This window comes from Hypanus sabinus, chromosome 23, assembly GCF_030144855.1.
Source record: "Hypanus sabinus isolate sHypSab1 chromosome 23, sHypSab1.hap1, whole genome shotgun sequence".
Taxonomy (NCBI): Eukaryota; Metazoa; Chordata; class Chondrichthyes; order Myliobatiformes; family Dasyatidae; genus Hypanus; species Hypanus sabinus.
Window position 1 is genome coordinate 64,610,109 of NC_082728.1, and position 19,016 is coordinate 64,629,124.

Consider the following 19,016-nt stretch of genomic DNA (forward strand, 5'->3'; position numbering starts at 1 on the left):
CCGACATAGCCGACAAAGACATATGGGTGTCCAAGTTTAGACGCTTGACAGCAGACCTTGAAGATGTTGCCCGTCAGAAGGCCGTTCTTGCTCAGAATCACAAATGGGGTGATATTGAAAACCTTCCAAAACCGGACAAACTTGTGTTCGAAACATGGAATGCTATGCCCGACATTTATGTAAACATGAAAAAGTATGCGCTTGGAGTCCTGTCGATCTTTGGATCCACATATGTATGTGAGCAGGTGTTCTCCAACATGAACTTTATTAAAAACAAACATCGCGCACGCCTCACAGATGACAGCTTGCGATCCTGTGTAAAGATGAAGGTGACGTCATACAGCCCTGATGTGCAGACGCTGTGCGCTGAGGTCCAGGAGCAGAAATCCCATTAACCAAGTATGATAAATATTTTAATTGCCTATTATTTTATGTATATTCATATTTTTTCATTGTTCAGTGAAATAGTCCTTTTATTTTTCAGGCTGACAGCTGGCTGATGTTATTTTTGGTTTGCTGCTGGCGGCAAATTTAAGTTTGGCGTTTTTCATAAATACAAGAAGGACTCAAATAGACGTTGAGTATTTTACTTAAAAGTAACCTTCAACCCAACGTCTTTTTTTCGGAGTTCAAAATGTTTTTGTTGCATGCAGAAATGTAATTTCGTTTTCTCTGCAGGAGTTCATCAATTTCATAAATGCAACACATTATAGTTTGTTTATACATAGCATAAAGGCAAAAAAAACGTTGTATGCAGTGTTATTTTATTTTAAATGTCAAACGGGTTTTGCGGCTCCCAGTGTTTTCTTTTCTGTGGGAAACGGGTCCAAGTGGCTCTTTCAGTGGTAAAGGTTGCTGACCCCTGGTCTAGAGGGATCATATATCAGCTATGATGGAGTGGCGGAGCAGACTCAAAGGGCCGATTAGCCTAATTCTGCTCTTCTCTCTTATGACCTGGGGACTTAGCCATCCAAATGTGCTTCTGGCAATTCCTCCTTTCTGATACAGAATATTATTGTACCCCTTGCTTAACTCTCCAGTCTCCATGTCCTTCCTAGTAAATATAGATCACTTGTGATCTCAACTTACATCTCCTGTCTTCACCTATACTTTATGCTTTTAGTCCCCAGAGACCCTATTCTTTCCTTAGCTCCACTCTTGTTTCTGATATACACAGTACATAAAAACATTTAGGAATGTCCTTAATCCTACCTGCCAAGATCATTGTTTGACTTCTATATGCCCAGAGTATCTTAATTAAATTTTCTCCTAAATTCTCTCTAGAACTTGAATGAATCATTGACAACAATTTCCTTCACAGATATGTTCTTCTTTTCCCCAATCACATTTTCAATATCATTTGTCAAGTAAGACTCCCTAAACTTACCAACTGTGTCTATTACCCTGATAGACACATGCTCTCACTTTTAACGCCGCACTTAATGAAAATTGTTTTCCCATATTCAGTTCTGGTCACCAAAAGGCTAAAGCCCTTTCAAAAAGAGTGCAGGTGCAAAGACATATACATCAGTAAAGAAGGTTCTGCTAGGTCTCTTTCATCTTGTGGAACACCAAGACCTAAAAGAGATCTCTAAAGACATGGTTAGCTGCAGAGAGAGGTTAGAACATATAGAAGAATATAACTATTAATCGTAAATCAGAAATAGTCTCCAAGGGAAAATGTAATCATCGAGTCTGCTCCGCGATTCCTTCATAGCTGATCCAGATCCTGCTCAACCCCATATACCAGCCTTCTCACCATATCTTTTGATGTTCTGACTGATCAGGAAACTATCAAATTTCACCTTAAATATACCCATGGACTTGGCCTTAACGCAGTCTGTGCCAGAGTATTCACAGATTCACTACTCTCTGGCTAAAAAAATTCTTCGTTACCTCTGCTCTAAAAGGTTGCCCCTCAATTTTGAGACTGTACCCTCTAGTTCTGGATATCCCCACCATAGGAAACATCCTCTCCACATCCACCCTATCTAGTCATTTCAATATTCAGTAGGTTTCAATGAGATCCCCCCCCCCCCACCGCAGTCTTCTAAATTCCAGTGAGAACAGGCCCAAAGCTGCCAAATGCTTCTTACATGTTAACCCAGGCATGGGCAAACTACGGCCCGCGGGCCATATGCGGCCCGTTAAGCTTTTTAATCCGGCCCGCAGAACTTGATGAAATTATATTAATAAACCTTGTTAACGTTTTTTCCCCGCAATTCTGGCGCTTTCCCAATAGATGACGCACTCTATATACATTGACCTTTGTTGAGGTGCAGCACATTACTCCACATTTGCTCTTTACTTTGTGACCTTGTGGCGACCCATTTCCTGGCACATCCGAACCGGCTCACAATTAGCCAGCGTTCCGGCTAAGAGAGATAGCCTGCAGGGATTTGCGAGCACAGAGCTCCGCATACCGGCGCTCTCCCTGCTTTGTCATTGTGCGGGTCGTTGTTGAGTTTTGGCACAGGGGACAATTGAATAAGAAGGAGCAGGACAAGTAGACCTGCATCTCCTACTGTTTTTGAAATAAAGACAGTCAGGAGGAGAGTGATGATGATAATATCTTGAAGGATAACAGAATTTTCAGTGCTTTAAAATAATAACTGTTACTATTAAAAAAAGCTGTATTTTATTCATTTAATTTTCAGTGTTTTAAAAGTCATTTCAATAAATAGCTAAATACCATGGGACTGCAAAGACAGATATTTTGTTGTAATGCATTTGTTCATTTTCAATTGAAATTAAAGCACGTTTTCTACATATCCCATGATATTTTATTTTCTCTTATGAGGTGTATTACCAAAACACTCCGTCCATCTGCTCCTGGTCCGGCCCCCCTGTCAAATTTTAGAACCCTTTGTGGCCCACAATTCAAAAAGTTTGCCACCCCTGTGTTAACCCCTTCATTCCCAGAAACATCCTTGTGAACCTCCTCTGTATTTTCCAATGACAACACATCATTTCTGAGATACAGAGCCCAAAACTGTTGACAATACTCCAAGCGCAGCCTGACTAGTGTTGTATAAAGCCTCAGCATGATCTCCTTGCTTTTATTTTCTATTCCCTTTAAAATAAATACCAACATTGCATTTTCCTTCTTTACCACAGTCTCAACTTATAAATTAACCTTCTGGGAATCTTGCCCGAGGACACCTACGTCCCTCTGCACCTCTGATGTTTGAACCTTCTCCTCATTTAAATAATAGTCTGCACTATTGTTCCTTCTACCAAAATGCATTATCATATGTTTCCCTACACTGTATTCCATCTGCCTCTTTTTTGCTCATTCTTCCAATTTGTCTAAGACCCGCTGCAATCACATTTTACCTGCCCTCCACCTATCTTTGTATCATCTGCAAACTATGCCTCAAAGCAATCAATTCCATTATCCAAATCATTGAAAAACAATGTGGAAAGTAGCAGTCCCAATTCTGAACCCTAAGGAATACCACTAATCATTGGCAATCAACCAGAAAAAGCCCCTTTTATTCCAACTCACTGCCATCGTCTGTCAGCCATTCCGCTGTCCATGCCAGTACCTTCCCTGTAACTCATGAGTGGTACCCTATTAAATCCCTTCTGACAATCCAAGTAAATGGCATCCACTGTCTCTCCTTTGTCCATCCTGCTGTTTACTTCCTTGAAGAACTCCAGCAGATTTGAGAGGCAAGATTTCCCTTTACAGAAGCCATGCTGACATTGACTTATTTTATTATTAGTCTCTAAGTATCCTGAAACCTCTTCCTTAATAATAGACTCCCAACACTTTCCCAACCACTGAGGTTAGGCTAACTGGCCTATAAATTTCCTTTCTTTTGCCTTCCCCCCCTTCTTAGAGAGTGGAGTGACATTTGCAATCTTCCAGTCCTCTAGGACCATGCTGGATTCAAGTGATTCTTGAAAGATCATGACTGATGCATTGTTATCTCTTCAGCAACCTCCCTCAGTACTCTGGGATGTAGTTCATCTGGTCCAAGTGAATTACCCACCTTATGACCTTTGAGTTTGCCCAGCACTTTTTCCTTTATAATAGCAATGGCACTCACTGCTGCTCCCTGACACTCACAGACCTCTGGCACAGTGCTAGTGTCTTCCATAGTGAACACTGATACAATGTACACATTATGTCCATCTGCCATTTCTTTGTCCCCCATTACTACCTCACCAGCATCATTATCCAATATCAACACTCACCTCTCTTTCACTTTTTATATGACTGCTTTATATTATTGGCCAGTTTGTCCTCATATTTCTTTTTATAGATTTTTAGTTGCCTTTTGTTGCATCTCAAAAGCTTCCCAATCATCCAACTCCCCACTCACTTTTGCTTCCTTATGTGCCCTTTCCTTTGCTTTTATGCAGTCCTTAACTCCCCTTGTCGGCCAAGGTTGCCTACCCCTGCCATTTGAGAAATATTTCTGTGGGACATATCTATTCTGCTCCTTGTGAACTACTGTATTCTGAGAAACTTCAGCCATCTCTGCTCTGCTGTCATCCTTGCCAGTATCCTCCTCCAATCCACCTGGGCAAGCTTCTCTCTCATGTCTCTGTAATTCCCTTTATTCCACTGCAATACTGATACATGTGAGTTATGCTTCTCCCTCTCAAACTGTTGCATGAATTCAATCATATTATTATCACTGGGTCATAATGCGTTATTGCTTTTCCTCAGGTGGGCTCAAGCACGAGCTGCTCTAAAAAGCCATCTCGAAGGCATTCAACAAATTCTCTCTCTTGCGATCTGACACCAACCTGATTTTCCCAATCCCCTTGCATATAGAAGTTCCCCATTACAAATGAGTCATTACCCTAATTACATGCTTTTTCCAGCTCCCTTTGCAATCTCAACCCCACATCTTGCCCACTGTTTAGAAGCCTATATACGATATTCATAATTTTTTTTACCTTGTAGTTTCTTAACTCCACCCACAAAGATTCAACATTCTCTGACCCTGTATAGCATCTGTCTAAAGATGTAATTCCATCTCTTACCCACAGAGCCACATCACTGCCTATGCCTTCCTGCCTGTCCTTTGAATACAAAGTATATCCCTGATGTTAAGCTCCCAACTATGGCCTTCTTTAACAGTGTGCTATTTCTTTGTATTTCACCTACCAAGGTGCAGTACTTCACATTTGACAGGGTTAAATTGCATCTGCCATTTTATGGTCAATATCTGCAACTGATCTATATCTCATTGTCTTCTTTGCCAGTCATCCATGCTATCCACAACACCACCCATCTTCGTATCACCTGGATACTAACCTTTATATTTTCATCCTGGTTATTTATATACATCACAATCAGGAGAAGTCCAAGAACAGTTTGCCATGAAACACAACTCATGACAGACCTCAAGCTAGAATAAGCTCCTATCATCACTATCCTCTATCTTCTATGGACAAGCCAGTTCTCAACTCAAATAGCAAGTTCACTATGAATCCCATGCATCTTAAACTTCTGGATGAGGAACCTTGTCAAACCTTACAAAAATCCATGTAGACAACATCCACAGCCCTACCTTCCAGTCATCCTCATCATCTCATCAAAATACTCAATCAAGTTAGTTAGACGTCACTTGCCCTACACAAAGCCATGCTGGTTTCAAATGCTCAGAAATCCTATCCCTAAGAATTCTCTCCAGTAACTTCCCTACCACTGACATGAAACTCACTGATCTAGAGTATCCAGAATTATCCTTTGTTCCTTTCTGGAATAATGAAACAACATTAGCCACTCACCAGTCTTCCAGGACTTCACCTGTGCCTAGAAAGGACATGAAAATATTGGTCAAAGCACCAGCAATCTCTTTGCTTGCCTCTCACAATATATATCCCATCAGCCCTTGGGACTTATCCATCTTTAAGAGACCCAAACCCCTTCCTTTACCTCAAAATGCCTTAACATATCAATACAGTCAGGACTGATCTCCCTATCTTCCATGCTCTTCTCCTTGATATTCATTAAGGACCACACCACCTTCTTCCACATCCAAGCAAATGTTCCCCCCTTTATCCCTAAGTTGTCCTACTCTCTCCCTAGTTATCCTCTTGCTCTTTATGTAGGTATAGAATGCACTGGGATTTTCTTTAATCCTATTGCCAAAAACTTTTCATGCCGCCTCCTGGTTTTCCTAATTCCCTTCTTGTGTCCTTTATAATCCTCCAGGGATCTGTTCGATTCCAGCTTCCTAAACTTTACATACTTCTCCTTTTCCTTCTTGATTAAATTTACCACCTCCCTCAACATCCAAGGTTCTCTTATCTTACCATCCTTGTCCTTTAATCTTACTGGAATGTACCTGTACTTTACTCTGTGTAGTGGTTTTTAAATACCCCCTCCCCCCCAAATGTCAGATGTAGTCTTGGCTAAAAACAGCTGCTCCCAATTAACTCTCCACAGTTTTTTTCTAATGCTCTCGTAATTTGCCCTGCTCCAAGTTAATACTCTCCTGCAAGCTCCATACTTATTCATGGAGTCATAGAGAAATACTGTACAGAAAACAGGGCCTTTCGGTCCATCTAGTGCATGCCAAAATTATTTAAACTGCCTACTCCCATCACCCTGCACCGAGTCTATATCCCTCCATATCTCTACAATCCATGTACCCACCCAAAATTCTCTTAAACATTGAAACGAAGTTTGCATGCATCACTTGTGCTGGCACTCCTACAGCACTCTCACAGTGCTGAGTGAAGTTTCACCTCATGTTCCCCTTAAACTTTTCACCTTTCACCCTTAACCCATGACCCCTGGTTATAGTCCCACCCAACCTGGCTCCACATCCCAGCCTGTCAGAACAGCGAGAAGCAGCCATCCTCCACATGAACACAGTAGTACAAAAGCCGAACTTTAACGCAGTTGAACTATACCACTGTATTATGTTATACGACCCGTCTAATGAAGGCAGGTATCTCTGGGTCTTCTTCACCACCTTTTCTACTTGAACTGTCACATTTGGGGATCTTTGCATTTGTATAAAAAAGTACTCGATTTTTAAGTACTTTCTACAACCCATTGTTATGTGTTAGCCTTATGGTCTTTTCAAAATGCATCACCACACAATCTTAGGATTACTTTCTATTTGCTATCACCTTGCCCATTTTATGGTTCTCCAGCTAAAGATTACTCTTCTAAGAGTCACTATTTTTTTTGTATCATCTGAAAATTTCTTACACTCAAATCTGGATTGTTTATGTACATGATGAACAAAATCAGTTCCTGCAATAATCAAATCCAAACGTGCTACAGACCCTTGCTACTGTTCTGGAGTATTACCCTAGATTTATTTTTGATTTAGACACTGGACCAGATAGATATATCCGGGGCATTTAAGAAAATCTTAGATAGGCACATAAATGATAGGAAAAAATGGAGGGCCAGGTTAGAGTAGGGTAAATGGTCGGCACTTGATCAGCCAAAGGGCTGGTACTGTGCTGTAGAGCTAAAAGTTCTACAACTTAATTCAACGTTTAGTCTCATTAGTGAGCCATAATCAACACTATATTAAATTCCACTTTTTCTTCTCTGCTCTGAGAGAATACGAAAAAGCTTCTGCAACTCCTTCTCACCACCTTTTCCTGATTATGTCACCATTCTGGAAAACTAACATCCTTTCCATAGTAGTCCATCTCAGATTGAACCATTAATAAAAGTTCAGCAGAACCCAAATGCAGCAGGACCTGAACAATATCCAGACCTGGCCTGACAAGTGGCAATAACATTTGAGCCACACAAATGCCAGGCAATGACCATCTCCAACAAGAGAGGCTCTAACCATTGTACCCTGACATTCAGTGGCATCACCATCACTGAATCCCCTACTATCAACATCCTGGGGGTTACCATTGAGAGCAAACTGAACTGCCAGCCATATAAACATGTGGCTACCACAGCAGGTCAAAGACTAGGAATACTCGCCACTCACCTAGATGAGTGCAGCTCCATCAACACTCAAGAAACGTGACGCCATCCAATACAAGGCAGTCCACTTGATTGGTACCTCTTCCACAAGCATCTAATCCCTCCACCATCGATGAACAGTTGCAGTAGTGTGTACTATCTACAAGATGTACTGCAACAACACACCACAGTTCCTAAGGCAGTACCTTCCAGACCCATGACCACTACCGTCTAGAAGGACAAGAACAGCAGGTACCTGTGAACACCACCACTTGGAAATCCCTCTCCAAGTCACTCACCATCCTGACTTGGAAACGTCACCATTCCTTCATTGTCGCTGGGTCAAAATCATGGAATTCCCTCCCTCACAGTATTGGTGTACCTACACCTCAGGGACTGCAGCTGTTCAAGAAGGCAGCTCATCACCACCTTCACAAGGGCAATTAGAGATGGGCAACACCCACATCCCACAAATAAATAAATAAAAAGAGCATGGCAGGAGAGAGGCAAGATTGTGTAGTCAAAGTCTGCTCATAGTTTGTTGCAAAAATATAACTTTGGGAAGGGAGGAATTGGCTGGTGACATGTTTTAAATATGTAGCATCTCCCTTGACACGTAGCAATTCTAAGCAACAATCAAGAAAGACCTCAGCTTGTAGACTTGACCCATGCTTAAGAAGTTAGTCAGGGGAATGGGTTCAGTGGATAGCTACACACATTTCATCCATCTCCCACCTGGGAATTGAAAGGGATGCATCAATGGGGTGCAGTGGGATTAATGTCAACTGATCAGGTACAAGTTTAACTGAGCTCTCTACCACACCCATCCCCATAGGTAAATCATCTCTCTGCATTTGGGGAGCAGGCTCATAAACTAAGTGGCCACCTGAGTAGCACACACCCTTGAACCAGTCCCCTCCACTCTGCTTTAGCACCAGAGAGAGCTAGCAATGACCGTCAATACAGAGCAAACAATAAATACATTTAATTAGGATTTGACAAGCATAAAGGAGAAGGAGACACAGTGTAAAGTATAAATTTTATGTAACAAAAAAATCAGAGGGCAGCCAAAGACAGTACAGGTTGGTTGAGGAAAAAACCTGTTACCGTGCCTATATCCAAATTAAAATACTTAAAAAATAATTATTCACTAATGTGGTAGTTAGTTTCAAAAACCAAACAGTCTTAACAAAGTCTGCATTGATAAGAAGGAGGTATAAAAACAGACCGGCAACCGGGGGAGGACGAACAACTGGAATGGAAAACAACTGCAGGGAGATTCTGATAGTGAATACTCAGAACACTTCTGTGAATCAGGCCCTTTCACCGTTAACAATTAAGGCACAGAACTGGTAGAAATGCAGCTGCAGCAACAAAGCAGTCCATTGGCATCAACTCACTACATGATGTATTCTTTCTGCCTTTCATTCTCTGGCCATGGGCTCAAGTCCCATTACACACCCTCTGCTGAAATCTTCAAGGTCCTGTACAATGGCTCATGGTTAGCTCACTCCTACTTTGCTGTATTTTTCTGTACCAAGTTACAGACACAAAGGGAAGAAGGTGGGCCCCTGTCTTCACAGCTGCCAATGTTTTTGTTGATAACTAAGCATCAGATCTCACTGGAGGGAGACTCTAAGCACAGAGGTCTCTTCTTGCTCAGCCCAAGATGTCATCAGTACAGAACAGAGGAAATCATTCCTCCTCTTTGTTGACCTATTTGCATGTTAATAACTCAGTGTAAATTCAATGTAATTATTTTTTCGATTAGGACCTGTCTCCTATCTTTAATGCCCACACCCACTCTGAGCTTTACAGCCCTTGTCAAAACTGTGGATCCTCCCCCTCGCCCACCCACTTAATCTCACCAGTCTCATTGTCTCTCCTTTTAGCCAGGGATCAAGGGGACACAGAACCCTTTAAGCTGCATGCTAACTCAATTTAGAAATACATCACAATATTGTTTTTTTTTGGGTTATAATCCAACAACAGCTAATTGAATTGCTCCATGGGAACTCCTTTTTTGTGCAGACCACTGGTTCCAGAAGACAATATACTTGCTTGGTCAGCCTAGACTGGACAATACAATCGGCACTCCTTATCCGCGAGGGATTGGTTCCGGGACCCCTCACGGATACCAAAATTCGCAGATGCTCAAGTCCCTTATTCAACCCGTCTCAATGCGGTGGACCTTAGGACCCAGCAGAACCCCAGACCTTATTTAACCTGGCTCAGTGCGGTGGACATTAGGACCCGGCGGCAGAGATCTGAATCCATAGTGTTTCTGTTCATGAAAATAATCACGAAAACGATTGAAAACAAAGTGGAAATAATAAAACGACTGGAAAGAGATGAAATGCTATCGGTCATTGGAAAAGTGTTACACTATGTCTGTCAACGATCGGAACAATTTTAAAGGATGAAGTGAGAAAGGCTCTGCCCCGATGAAAGCTATGATTATTACTAAGCAATGCAGTGGTTTAATTATTGGCTTTTAGGTTTTTGATCCTCCACATCAACCTGGCACGGTGGAGAGTACACTCGGGAGGTCTGGCACTAGATCGAACTCGGGAACTTCTGTTCCTGAGCCTGGCACTGAAACTTATGTTCTTAAGTGTTTTATATGCATAGAAAGGTAAAGTATACATTATACATGAAGACAAACATTGGACTAACTGACGCTAAATAATACCGGACGTACCTGTTCCGACTTACTTATTAGTAAGAGAACTTCCAATTTTTTTTATCCCGATCCACGATAACCCACGCACATCCTCCCATATACTTTAAATCTTCTCTAGATTACTTATAATACCTAATGCAATGTAAATGCTATGTAAAATAGTTGTTATACTGCATTGTTTAGGGAATAATGTCAAGAAAAAAAAGTCTGTAATGCTCGAATGACAAGTGCTGGAAGAGCACTTCCAAGTTTTCGCGATTCGCGGTTGGTTGAATTCGCCCATGTGGAATTTGCGGATAAGGAGGGACAACTGTACAGTACAACTGATCTGACTCAGTGTGCAACACTCCCTGTGCTACCTGAAGCATACGTCTGAAATTATGTGGAGACGCACAAGATTCTGCAGATACTAGAAATTTGAGGCAACGCACACAAAACGATGGAGGAACTCAACCGGTCAGGCAGCATCTATGAAAGGTGATAAACAATCACTGTTTCATGTCAAGACTCTTCATCAGGAGTTGGCCCAAAACATCAACTATTCGCTTCCCTACATATATGCTGCCTGACCTGCTACTTCCTCCAGCATTTTGTTGATCTTAAATTATACTTTGGGATAATAATAACATCAAATAATCCATAAAACCTGCTAGTCTGCCACCAAAATCCTGTCAATTATTATAAGTAGTGACCCCGCTAGCTTCTCCCAATGAACTGACAAGGGCTAAACCACAGGTAAACACAAGAAAGCAGGGATGAGGAAAAGTCTGGCCCTGATGCGATAACCAGGTGAGACAGACCTGGCATTAGAATGATAGGGGGTGTTCAGGTACAATGGAACAGGATGAGATGGAGGATGGAGTGCACTGGAAGGGAAGGAGTTAGGTTGGTCCAGGCCTCCCCCTCACTCACATTGCCATTAACCACAAGATCAATCACATCCTCCTTAATCTATTCATTCTGAAACCTCTCACAGATCTACCCCATTACGTTTATCTCCAAATGTTGTGAATGGCCAGGATCCTTCTTAGACCAAATGGTCTTCAAAGATCAGGAGAGATTGCAAACATTAGCCAGATACAGAGAAAAAAGAAACATGAAATTACAACAGAAAAGTACTGAAAACACTCAGATCAGGCAGCACAGCTGGAGAGAGAAATAGGTTTCAGCTCAAAAATTCCTCACGATTCGGGAAATACAACTGATCAGCATCAAGTTTCAAAGATGGGTGTAAGGAGGGATTGCTAGGGCAATAAAACTATCTCTGGGTGAGAGGTCAAGGTTACTGTGATAAGCGCCTTGTAAGTAACTTAGTATCATCAAAGTTACCTGAAATTGTAGCATTGAACATCAAGGCTGCGATGTGACCAGCCTCAAAACTGAGGGGTGATCTCTTCGAACAGATGTAAGGAGATTTTTTTTAGTCATTGGAGAGAATCCAGAGGAGGCTCACGAGGATAATTCTGGGAATGAAGGGGTTACATGTGAGCAGCGTTTGGCAGTTTTGGGTCTGTACTCACTGGAATTAGGAAGAATGCCGGGGATCTCATTGAAACCTACCGAATATTGAAAAGACTACATAAGGTGGATGTGAAGAGGAAGTTTCCTATGGGTGGGGTACCCAGAACTAGAGGGCACAGCCTAAAAACTGGGGGGGGGGGGGGGGGCGACCTCTTAGTGTAGAGGTAATGAGGAATTTTTTTTAGCCAGAGAATGGTGAATCTGTGGAATGCTCTGCACCGACTACGGTGGAGGCCAAGTCCATGTGTATATTTAAGGTGGAAGTTGATAGTTTCCTGATCGGTCAGAGCATCAAAGGATATGGCAAGAAGGCAGGTGAATGGGGTTGAGTAGGATCCAGGATTGGCCAGTGGACTCGATGGGCTGAATGGCCTAATTCTGCTCCTATGTCTTATAGTCTGATGTGGTACTGTAGACATCCCAGCCTGTCAGAACAGACAGAAGCAGCCATTCTCAGCTGCTCTCTTCCCATTGCCCCAAAATAATCTTTGTGGAAAACCATAAATGGGAGAACTAATCACAAAATGAGTAAATTCTCCTCATTCACTGAGGCTGACTGTGTGAACAAGTGGACTGTAATCACTGACTGTGCCGATACCCACATCTCTGTAACTGGGGTTTCCACTTTCCAGCACAAGATAAAATCAGACTTTTGTTCCACAGGAACTATGCCACTAGATGCTGATTAGGAATTCTGGGTTTCAAGTCTGTCCTCATCTCTCTACCCACCACCAGCTCAGGGATATCAACAACCAGTGTAGGGAATTTCCACCAGAATCCAATTAGGTTCATTAACTCAAAGTCAAGGCTAAAAGGCTCAACAGTGGTCACTACTGGCATCTCAGGGCCTGAATCCCCTTACCTCTATCTCTTGGACCTGCTCTTGATTGGTTGTGTACATTTGTTGCAGTGAATCTTCAAGTTCCTTGTTGCGTTCAAGAAGAGTTTTCCCCAGCTCCGCAGCCAAATGCAGATCTATCAGAAAGAACAACAGACTTATATTTACATAGCACCTTCCTTCCCTCAAAATGACCCGTCACTTCACTGTTGTGAGATAAGAATCAGGGCAACCCATACGCACACAGCAAAACCCTATGGCTAGATCAGCAAAGTGGAGTGGCAGCCAAGTGAGAAAAGTGAAAACACTTCAGACTGTGTAACTAAGCACAGTTCCAATGCTACATTTACTGTAAATTTGCTGACATCACCACTGTCATAGGTGAATAAAAGGTGGTGACGAATCAGCATATAGGAGAGATACTGGAAATCTGGCTGAGTGGTGCCATAACCACAACTTCTTACTCAATGTCAGCAAGACCAAGAAACTGATTATAGACTTTGGGGGAAGGAACTGGAGGGCCAGTCCTGTCGGTGGATCAGAGTTATCATTTCAGAGGACCTGTCCTGGCTCCAGCACATAAATGCCATTACGAAGAAAGCACAGCAGTGCCTGTAATTGCTTAAACTTTTGCCAAGATTTGGCATGAGATCTAAAACTAAGAAACTTCTCTGATATGTACTGGAGAGTATACTGACTGGCTGTATCACAGCCTGGTATGTAAACACCAGTGTCCTTGAATGGAAAATTCTTCTAAAAATAGTGGATGTGCCCGAGTCCATCACGGCTAAAGCCCTCCCCACCACTGAGCACAACTACATGGATAAACAAGCTGGATGAACTCAGCATTGTACATGTTTATTTGACCACAGCATCTGCAGTGTACTTTGTGTCTACATGGATCGTTGTCGCAGGAAAGCAGCATCCATCATCAGGGACCCTCACCACCCAGGTCATGCTCTCTTTTCACTGCTGCAGTTAAGAAGGTGGTACAGGAGCTAAAGGACTCACACCACCAAGTTCAGAAACAGTTATTACCCCTCAACCATGAGGCTCTTGAACCAGAGTACATAACTTCAAGCCCCATCACTGAATGTTTCCACAATCTATGGATTCACTTTCAAGGGCTCTTAATCTCATGTCTCAAATATTTATTGCTTATTTATTTATTAATTAGAGTCATAGAAAAGTACACCATGGAAACAGGCCCTTCAGCCCATCCAGTCCATGCTTAGATTATTTAAACTGCTTACTCCCGTTGATCTGTACCGGGACCATAACACCATATACCTATCCAAGCTTCAGTTGAATGTTGAAATTGAGCTTGCATACACCTCTTGTGCTGGCAGCTCGATCCACACTCTCACAAACCTCTAAGTAAAGAAGTTTCCCCCTCATGCTTCCCTTAAAACTTTTTGCCCTTCACCCTTAAGCTGTGATCTCTGGTTATAGTCTCACCCAGCCTCAGTAGAAAAAGCCTGCCTGCATTTACCCACTCTATACCCCTCAGAATTTTGTATACTTATATGAAATCTCCTCTCAATCTCTATGTTCTAAGGAATAAAAGTTCAAAGGTTCATTTATTATCAAAGTATACAACTCTAAACTTCTTCTCCAGAAAATCAAGAAAGAACAGCAGAGCCTTCAAATCTTTTCTCCCTACACAACAAACTGAACAGGCACATTGACTCCCATAATCCCCTCCCTGACACACAAGAAAAATTAGAAAGATCAGCCAAAAAACACAATATAAAAACTAATAAATCTGAAAAAAGGTTTATAGTTCAAGACCTTATCCAAAACACAGAAAACCTGGGTAACATTCTCCAGGCCTTCCCCACTTTGGCAGCAGAACAATCCCACCAGTGATCAAACGTCAGTCTCCCCTCTCCGATGGCAGAGTGATTCCCCCAGTGATGAAATGGCAGTCTCCCCATTCTGATGGCAGAGTGATCCTCCAGTAATCAAAAGGCAGACTCCCCTCTCCGATGGCAGAGAAATCCCACCAGCAATCAAAAGGCAATTTCCCCTCTCCGATGGCAGAGAAATTCCACCAGCAATCAAAAGGCAGTCTCCCCTCTCCGTAGCAGAGAAATCCCACCAGCAATCAAAAGGCAGTCTCCCCTCTCCATAGCAGAGAAATCCCACCAGCAATCAAAAGGCAGTCTCCCCTCTCCATAGCAGAGAAATCCCACCAGCAATCAAAAGGCAGTCTCCCCTCTCCATAGCAGAGAAATCCCACCAGCAATCAAAAGGCAGCCTCCCCCTCCAGCAGACAAGCAATCTCACCAGTGTTAAAAAGGTAGGCAGCTGATGTTCCCTTATGCATTCACCTCAAAGCTGCAATCTCCCCCATCGCTTTAATCGGCGGACAATGGAAGGTTTTAATCAGTGAAATGGAGTCAAACTTCGGCTCACAGCCTTCTCACCACAAGGTTCACGCACACTGCCTCTGTCTACTGGAATTCTCTTGGAGACTGCAGACTTAAATTATCTCCAAACTGCAAAGCCAGGCTCCAACAGTTTCAGAATCAAATTCAAGACCAAAAGTCAAGTACAGAGATAAAAGAAGTGAAATATACTGTTTCATGATCTATCCAGAGATATCGGCTGAAGGAGCATTGTACGCAGACACCATCTTGACCAGAAACATCCTAACCTATCAATCTTTCCTAATAACTCAGGTCCTTCAGACCCGGTAATATCCTTGTAAATTTTTTCTGCACTCTTTCAACCCTGTTTACATCTTTTTCCAAATTTACTTTGAAACTAATGGCATCATGATCACTTGATGCGAAGTGTTCCCCTAGACAAACTTCTGTCGCCCACCTTGCCTCATTCCCTAAAGGCAGATCAAGTATTGCACATTCTCATTGGGACTTCTACGTACTGATTAAGGTAACTTTCCTGAACACATCTAACAAACTCTATATCATCTATACCCCCACCCCACCCCCCCCGACCATCCCATGTTACTTCACTCCTGATGAAGGGTTTCGGCCCGAAACGTCGTCACTACCTCCTCCCATAGATGCTGTCTGACCTGCTGAGTTCTGCCAGTATTTTGTGTTTTTAGTTATTTCCAGCACCTGCAGATTCACTCGTGTTGCCTCCGTCCCATCTAGTCTTTTTATAGTATGGGAATCCCAGTAAACATATGGAAAGTTAAAATTACCTACTGTAACAACCTTATCTTCTTGCAATAGCCTGCAATCTCACTACAAATTTGTTCCTCTAATTCCTGTGAACTATTCAGTGGTCATATAGACCTATTACCATGGTCATACCTTTCTTATTTCTCAGCTCCACTCATAACACCTCACTAGACCAGTACTCCTATCCCGACTGAGCACTGCTTGAAATTTTCCCTAACTAGTAATGTCATCCATTCTCCCTCAATCCCTCATGCTTTGTCGCATCTTAATCAGCGAACCCTGGAATACTGAGTTATCAGTCCTGCCCCTCCTACAACCAAGTCTCACTAAAGGCTACAATATCATAATTCCAGATATTGATCCACTGCCTGAACGATTTTGCCTTTTATATAATACTTGTTGCATTGAAATATACACAGCTCAGGACATTAGTCACATCAATATTTCCTGACCTTGTCTGAGGTCTTACCAACATCTGTCTCCACAACCTCTCCACTACCTGTTCTGGCACTCTGGTTCCCATTCCCCTGCAATTCTACAAACCCCAATTCCTGAAAAGTTGGGATATTTTCCAAAATGCAATAAAAACAAAAATCTGTGATATGTTAATTCACGTGAACCTTTATTTAACTAACAAAAGTACAAAGAAAAGATTTTCAATAGTTTTACTGACCAACTTAATTGTATTTTGTAAATATACACAGATTTAGAATTTGATGGCTGCAACGCACTCAACAAAAGTTGGGACACAGTTAAAATAAGATTGAACAAAATATTCAAGTAACACCGGTTTGGAAGACTCCACATTAAGCAGGCTAATTGGTAGCAGGTGAGGTATCATGACTGGGTATAAAAGTAGCGTCCATCAAAGGCTCAGTCTTTGCAAGCAAGAATGGGTCGTGGCTCACCACTTTGTGCCAAAATTCGTGAGAGAATTGTTAGTCAGTTCAAAAGGAACATTTCCCAACGAGAGATTGCAGAGAATTTAGGTCTTTCAACATCTACAGTACATAATATTGTGAAAAGATTCAGAGAATTCAGAGACATCTCAGTGCATAAAGGGCAAGGTCAGAAACCACTATTGAATGCGCATGATCTTTGAGCCCTCAGGCAGCACTGCCTAAGAAACCGTCATGCTACTGTGACAATTATAGCCACCTGGGCTCGGGAGTACTTCAGAAAACCATTGTCACTTAACACAATCTGTCACTGCATCCAGAAATGCAACTTGAAACTGTATTACGCAAGGAGGAAGCCATACATCAACTCTATGCAGAAACGCCGGCAAGTTCTCTGGGCCCGAGCTCATCTCAGATGGACTGAAAGACTGTGGAACTGTGTGCTGTAGTCAGACGAGTCCACATTTCAGCTAGTTTTCGGAAAAAAAGGGCATCAAGTTCTCCGTGCCGAAGATGAAAATGACCGTCCTGATTGTTAACAGCGAAAGGTGCAAAAGCCAGCATCTGTGATGGTATGGGGGTGCATCAGTGCCCACGGCATGAGTGAGTTGCATGTATGTGAAGGTACCATTGACTCTGAGGCGTATATTAGGATTTGAGAGAGACATATGTTGCCATCAAGGCAATGTCTCTTCCCGGGACGTCCAAGCTTATTTCAGCAGGAGAATGCCAGAACACATTCTGCACAGGCTACAACAGCGTCGCTCTGTCGACACAGAGTGTGTGTGCTTGACTGGCCTGCTGCCAGTCCAGATATATCTCCTATTGAAAATGTATGGTGCATCATGAAGAGGAGAATCAGACAACAGAGACCAAGGACTTTTGAGCAGCTGAAGTCTTATATCAAGCAAGAATGGACAAAATTTCCAATTGCAAATCTACTACAATTAGTATCCTCAGTTCCAAAATGATTAAAAAGTGTTATTAAAAGGAGAGGTGATGTAACAGAATGGTAAATATGCCTCTGTCCCAACTTTTGTTGAGTGTGCTGCAACCATCAAATTCTAAATTTGTGTATATTTACAAAATACATTTAAGTTGGTCAGTAAAACTATTGAAAATCTTTTCTTTATACTTTTATCAGTTAAATAAAGGTTCACATGAATTAACATATCACAGATTTTTGTTTTTATTGCACTTTGGAAAATATCCCAACTTTTCAGGAAATGAGGTTTGTAGTTTAAACCCCATCATACAACACTAGCAAATTTTCCCACTCGGATATTAGTCCCCTTCTAGTTCAGGTGCAAGCTGCCTATTCTGTGCAGATCCTACCTTCCCTGGAAGAGAGCTCAATGATCCAAAAATCTTATGCCCTCTCTTCTACACCAACTCCTTTGCCATGTGTTAAACAGTATTATCTTCCTAATTCTGGCCTCTCTAGCATGTGGCACGGGTATCAATCCTGAGATCACAACCTTGCAGGTCTTACCCAGAGAGCAGCTAACTCTTCTGAACTCTTTTTGCAGAACCTCGTCACTCTTCATGCCTCTGGCTGTTCACACTCCCATTTAAGAATACTGAGCTCTTGATCCAAGATGCCCCAGCACCCAGGAGACAACATACCATCTGGGAATCTCATTCTTGCCCACAGAACTTCTTTCTGTAGCTCTAACTAACAAATCCCCAGCACCACAGCTCATCTCCTCTTCTCTATCTCCTTCTGAATCACAAAGTCAGACTCGGTGCCAAAGACCTGACCACTAAGACTTTCCTTTGCTAGGTCACTTCCCTCCCCCCCAACAGTATCCAAAGTGACATACCTGGTGTTGAGAGGAATGGCCACAGGGGTACTCTGCACTGGCTGTTTAATCCCTGTCCCCTTCCTGATCTTTCTGTGTCCTGCACCTTGGGTGTAACTACCTCTTTATATGTTCTATCTATCACTCCCTCAGCCTCCCGAATGATCTGGAGTTCATTCAGTTCCAGCCCCAACTCTTTAATGCGG

The 19,016-nt window shown here is 42.4% G+C and overlaps 1 protein-coding gene across 3 annotated transcripts in view; it reads right to left on the minus strand.

Annotated features, from left to right (window-relative positions):
- LOC132380263 (cerebellar degeneration-related protein 2-like) overlaps positions 1-19,016 on the minus strand; it is a 154,142-nt gene that overhangs the window by 129,288 nt on the left and 5,838 nt on the right. For 2 of the 3 annotated variants that reach the window (XM_059949010.1, XM_059949011.1), the window contains exon 2: positions 12,979-13,091. The exons of the other annotated variant lie outside the window; for it this stretch is intronic. In XM_059949010.1, the coding sequence (XP_059804993.1) occupies positions 12,979-13,091 (113 nt within the window). The remainder of the gene's footprint in view (positions 1-12,978; positions 13,092-19,016) is intronic. 3 annotated transcript variants of the gene reach the window in all.